This window comes from Ipomoea nil, unplaced genomic scaffold (genome assembly GCF_001879475.1).
Source record: "Ipomoea nil cultivar Tokyo-kokei standard unplaced genomic scaffold, Asagao_1.1 scaffold1043, whole genome shotgun sequence".
Lineage (NCBI taxonomy): Eukaryota > Viridiplantae > Streptophyta > Magnoliopsida > Solanales > Convolvulaceae > Ipomoea > Ipomoea nil.
In genome coordinates, this window is record NW_017617471.1 from 886,739 (window position 1) to 893,318 (window position 6,580).

A 6,580-nucleotide genomic window follows, 5' to 3' on the forward strand; every position below is an offset into this window, starting at 1 on the left:
AACTTATCTAAAATTGCTCCGAACTCATCCTTGAACTCCCCTTGCTCATATCTTTGACCTAAAATGGTTCAAAAACACTAACAAACACCGTAAAACATTTAAAACAAGTGTGAACCATAATTAAATGATAATAGCAAAGAAAATATGTATTAAATAAGCAAAATTAAAGAACTTAAATACTGAGATGATTCAAAATAACTATAAAAACAAGCACAGATGTGATAACATCAGCTTAGATAGGCATTCTTCATAGACAATCATGTGCGTATACTCATGAACAGAATGATCGTGTCGAAAGAAAGCATAGACACATTGTTGAAATTGATCTAGCTCTCTTAAGTCGTGACTCCATTCTTTATAGTTTTGGGATTATATGCCCAAGATACATAATTTTGAACTCCTGTTAAACAAGCCATGTTTAACGTCTAACATAAATTTGGGAGGGTAAATAAAAGCCTTTCTCCTCATACCACTCAGGGAGACTAGCAACCACTAATAAATGATACGGGGTAAATTAGGTAAACGCACGGGTTTGAGTTTTTGACCATAATTAAATTCAGTGGCTTTTTTTTTTTTTTGGGAAAGAGGGGAACACCCGTGGGTCGTTAGGCGACCCTCACAATATTTCTCTCGCCAAGAAGGCCAAGCTCGTCTTCCCAGAGAAATCTCTGAATGGTTCTGGGTGGCCTTTCAAACCATTTGAAGTCAACGTCTTGATAGAACGCTTGATATTTAGTGGCTTTTTAAAGTACGAGAATTATACTTTGATCACTATTAGTTTTTTTTGAATGCTACTAGCTCTATTACAATGTAGTATTTATTCATATACTTTGATCACTATTAGTTGTTTGACTGGATTGTTAATTAGTTTTTCGTAACTTATTGTTTCAAAATGCTAAAATTCAAAAAGTTGATCAAATAAGATTTTTCGATCAATTTTTTGAAAAGGTCATTTTGTATGTAATCAGTTAACAACTAATTTATCAAACATTTTTCTACAATTAGCTAATGTTATCAACTAGTCAGATCTATTACTAACCCAATCCAGTCATTTACCAAACACCCCGCACATACTCGACACTCACCTGAAGTGGTGATTCTCATACCTAAACCACATAAGAATACAATTTCAATGTAAAATTCTAGGTTTCATCAATTAACTTATTAAAGACTTGAAACCAAAACCTTTAATTAAACAGAAAGAGACCCACTTTAATTATCTCATTTACAAAGCTTATTAAGAAGTTTATAATAACCTTTCAAAAAAAAAGAATTGTATAATAAACTTTTTTAGTGATTAGATTAAGAATCCAACATTACTATATAAAATTAATGAAACTAACAATCATTGTCCCGTATTCCCGCAGGCCTTGATACAAGTACTGGAATTCTCACGTTGTGTATAGAGTCACTCCAAATTATAGACCCAGACAAGTACATTGTCTCTTCATTTGGGTAGTTTCCTGTCAAAGAAACCTGAAAAGATTTCTTCTCCTTCTTACTGTCGAATGACAAAACACTGGGAGAAACCTCAATGGAGAGACCCTTTGGTGCTTCAATTGTCGCCTTGTAAACCGCCGACGCTTCCCCAACGTTGGTGACAGTACGATGAAACACTCCATCAATCTTGGGATTGTTAGAAACGGTATTCAAGTTTAAATTAATAGTGGGATAGTTGAGTCCGTCTTCTCCATTTGTGTGTACAATTCTCGAGCAGTCTTTGGTTGCGTTACTAGTGATTTGTCGTAAGTTGGAACTATTGTATCCAATTTTGCAGAGAAAGTTTATGTAGGCAGCTTCATCAATGTCGAAAACCAGGCCGGGATTCGTGGCTGCTGTCGGGTCAATCATCCCCGCTCCATATGCTAGCTCCACATCTACGTCCTTTACCCCTAGCGGTTTTGCTGAAATCGATACAATGTAAAATGTTGTTATAACGGCAACCTGAAAATGTTATTCTTAAAAAGTCTGAAATAGTTAATGATAGCTAGCTAGACCTTTTAGGATGATATCAAAGCTAATTCGTATAACCCGTCAACTCGTACGGGTCAAAAATTGTAGGCCCTAACTCACATTACAGCAAGGCAGTTTAGTACTGGTCTGTAAGTTTTGACATACTTTGACACTCTTACCTGTAGTCATCAAGGCTGACTTGATTGCGGCAGGTGACCAATCAGAATGGAAAGACTTAACATAGGCAGCTGCAGCTGAAACATGCGGACTAGCCATGGATGTTCCCGACAAAACGTTGTAGACCGAGGTTCTTGTATCATCTATGTTTCTACTTATAGAAATCAAAAGTGAAAATCCAGCCAATATGTTTAACCCCGGCGCTGAGATATCAGGCTATACATACACACATGTACATGACATAAAAAATCAAAACAAAATAAGAAATTTAGAACTCAAACTATGCTAATATTTTGCTTATGTCAAAATTTGTCGTGTTTAAAGTTCTGACCTTTAAGGAGATTGGGGGCTATAAATTGGGGTCCTCTTGATGAAAAAGAAGCAATGAATGACCCATTGATGTCCACACTTTTTGTTGGGTGAATCACTGCCGTTGGTTGTCTGTAATTTATTTGATATATCATTTCTGAGTAGAATTACAAGAAGTAAAAAAGTGTCATGAAACTTACCTAGTAGAGTTGATATATGCTTCAATTTTATCACCAATTTCTGGGAACTTGACAATACTAGCTGGTATTCTAAAGGTAAATGCGTTTTGCTGAGGAACTTGATCAGAAATGATAATTCCTTTTCCATCCATCTCCTCTATAATATAATCTTGTTGGTTTTGAGTTACGCAATACAAAACTTTTTCTTTCACCTTTCTTTCGTCAAGTGTACCCTTGTAACAATTTCTGTAACAATATAATGTTTCTCCATGCATTAATTTGGTCAGAAAGAAAAAACTAACATTTACGGAGTATATAATATTAACAAAATATTATTGTGTATGAAATAAATTGAGATTTAGAATTTCATACCGGCCTGAACCGTCATGTAGTAAGCTTGCTAGTGTTCCACTTGTGAGTGGAAATGAACTGCTGTTAAATAAGTTGAGAGAAATTCCCTTAAAAAATAAAAGAACTATTGTTAATTAATACTAAAATTATGCTTCACTTACTTGATCACATGTCCACTTTCTTGACTGGTTTCATTTTTTATTCACAACAAGCAGTGTTGCAAAAATTCCGTCTAGGCACTAACCGGTGCCTAGTGTATCACTATAATCGGTGGTCTAGGCGGTAGTAGGCCCGCCTAGGTGCTGACCTTATAGATTTCCTAGGGGCCGACTAGGCACCGATTCGGTCTAGTGAGCAGATTAGCTATTGTTCTCTTCTTTCTGAAATGATTATTTCATGTTGTTTTGAGCAAAATAACTCTAAATTGTTCAGTTTTGTTAGGTTAATATTTAAGTATTAAATAGTTTAGTCTTAAAAAAAATAACAAAAAGTTAAATAAATTTTAAAAAATAAAAAATACATGAGAGCTTAGGTACTGATTAATCGTCGCCTAGGCGATCCCGAGCACACAAGGAGGGCTTAATTATTTTTTCAACTATGACAATATCAAAAAATTTGTCCTAAGCCACACTACCTCAACTCTGACAGAATTGTGGAGAGGTAAATGAGTGGTACTCAACAATCTATTAGGTTACTAGGCTAGCAACTAGCTCAAAATAGTTTATGTGTTGAGGGACTTACAGGGAATTTTCGTCCATCACCCAATTCAACTTCAGTCACCAAGTGTCGATCGGTGGAAGCGGCAGCCACCGTGAAGATCCACGGCGCGACATTTGTTACCGTCCCTCGATCTCCCTCGTTTCCGGCCGAGCAAGAAGTCAATATGCCCTTCTGCATAGCATGGAAGGAGCCGATTGCGACCGAATCCTCGTTGTACGACGCCGGGGAGCCGCCTATGGAGACCGACAATATGTCCACGCCGTCGGCAATGGCGGCGTCGAACGCCGCGAGGATGTCCACGTCCGCACACCCGACCTTGTTGCATGCCTTGTACATAGCTATCCGCGCCGCCGGCACTCCGCCGCGGGCTGTACCGTTGAGCAGCCCGTAAAGGCTTGCGCCTTGGTGCAATGAGCCGGCAACGGTGGAAGCGGTGTGCGTGCCGTGGCCTACGAAGTCCGCCGGAGAACTTGACTGGTTACTGTTATCAAGTAGGTTGAAGGCTTGGGCACCAATAACTTTACTGCCACGACATAGAAATTCATCAGATCCTAAATTAAATATGTAATTTTACTATTAATTTAAATTTTTAGTTAAAACGAAACACATACTTATTACACCCGGTAAAATTTAGCCCGATTTGACATCTACCCTTCCATTTTGTTGGAGGAGGACCAATTCCCTTATCATTGAAGCTTGGTATGTCAACATATATTCCTACATACCAACATAAAATAAAAGCAATCAATTTCAACATCAAGTGATCAAAAAGTTCATTTTTAACCAAAAACTTAGGTTTTGACCAATGATTGATGGTCAGAAATCATGAGTTTTAATTTTGAACCGAGCTTATACTATTTCAAGATTTTAATTTGTTTGTTAATATGTAGGAGTTTTCTTACCAGAATCGATGAGACCTACAATGATATCGCTTTCTACTTGGAGATTTCTCTTCACAGTTGTTGGCATTCCTAAGAAATCTCATAAATGTGTGGTATGAAGCTTTCGTTTAATGCTCGGAAACACCGACACAACTCCCCTTCTTTCTGCAATATTATATTTAGTGAGAGGTGATGATTGATATGATCAGATCAACCAAAATGAAACAAAAAATTGTTGTAATCTCATAAAAATGTTTGCTTTTGATCGAGGACCTATATATCCTCGTACCGGATAATGTTTTGGCTTCATGGGGCAGCAGCCATGCTGCCAAAGCATTAAAGCTTCTTCCATAGCTATGAATCTTGGACTGTGCTGCTATTCTCTCACTGGAATACAATTCAAAACCAAAGAAGAATTAATAAAATTATAGTTTAAATTTCTTTATATATAATAATAATAATAGAAATGGATAATTGCATGTAGTATAGATTCGGAATATGATATTACGTACTCTCCAATTGCCTGGGACAGAATGTTGTGGTGCACAGCCGGCAAAGAAACCTTGGATCCTCCTGCCGGCAATGCTCCCATATACACAACGTATGGCTAACACAGACAGTCAAAAATCAAAGCTAAATCATTAATTAACCAATTCTATATAAATGTATATAGTATAAGATATATATATATATATATATATATATATATATATATATATATATATATATATATATATATATGTAATACCTTTCTCTCATTGTCGCTTGAGGCATTATGCAGTGCAAAAACTAGGCACAAATTGATGAAGAAGAAGAAGACCGAGTTATTCCGGTTAAGCATTTTTGTCATACTAACTCTATAAAAGTGATGGAATTATATATATATATATATATATATATATATATATATATATATATATATATATATATATATATGTCGGGATTGTCTCTCAATATATATGTAGGGATTGTCTCTCATATCTTTGATTTATAAAAATGTGATACGAAAATGATTTGTTATTATTACCCATATTAATCTCTTACAATGTGTATATGTTGAAGAATTAATTAATATCCTATATATGGATAAATATTTGATTCACCTTATCTATACACCGACCATAAATGAAAAAATGTCACCTCATTTAAAAATATAATCAACATTAATCAAGTCCTTGTTTGTAAAATTTATATTTCGTTCTAAATTATTGTATTTTTAATAAGGAAACTCTTTATTTTTTAATAACAATATAAAAATACTTAATTTGAGGTCTAGCATTCATGATTCTGGTTTCAATTCACCAATCAACATTAATCAAATCCTTGTTTGTAAAATTTATATTTTTTTCTAAATTATTGTATTTTTAATAAGGAAAAACTCTTTATTTTTTATTAACAAAATAAAAATACTTAATTTGATGTCCCGCATTCATGATTCTGGTTTCAATTCACCGATCAACATTAATCAAGTCCTTGTTTGTACAATTTATATACGGAAACTCTTTATTTTTTATTAACAAAATAAAAATACTTAATTTGAGGTCCAGCATTCATGATTCTGGTTTCAATTCACCTCTCCATATGTATGATAGATGTGCGATGCACGACCTATAAATTTGTAGTAGTAAATGTTAATTTTTTTTTTTTTTTTTACATTGTTAAAGTATATTATGTATATTGTGAATTGTAAATAATGGAATTGATTACATTGTTAAAATATATTATGTATATTGTAAATAATGGAATTGACAATTACATATGTTCATATGAGAATAATTATTATATAAATAAATATCATGCCTTTAAATAGACTATTTTTATATATGGTAATTAATTTCATACACTATTTTTATATATGATAATTAATTTCATAATTACAAATAAAAATTCTTAATTGCAAGGAAACTTTTGCGACATTCCAATCTGCCAAATAATTTATTACATCATTTCAAACCTTTTAATAGGTTTACATTACTTTTATTATATATTTATTGGTACATACATATACAT

At 34.0% G+C, this 6,580-nt stretch overlaps 1 protein-coding gene across 1 annotated transcript; it reads right to left on the reverse strand.

The window, feature by feature from the left end:
- Positions 1–1,338: 1,338 nt before the first annotated feature.
- LOC109181105 (subtilisin-like protease SBT4.15) lies at positions 1,339–5,411 on the reverse strand. Its single transcript, XM_019330859.1, has 9 exons — positions 5,319–5,411; positions 5,083–5,177; positions 4,860–4,957; positions 4,341–4,406; positions 3,711–4,240; positions 2,991–3,076; positions 2,640–2,864; positions 2,119–2,281; positions 1,339–1,944 (listed from the first exon to the last, which is right to left on the reverse strand). The coding sequence occupies exons 1-9, from the start codon at positions 5,409–5,411 to the stop codon at positions 1,339–1,341; spliced, it is 1,962 nt and encodes a 653-aa protein (XP_019186404.1).
- Positions 5,412–6,580: the final 1,169 nt, after the last annotated feature.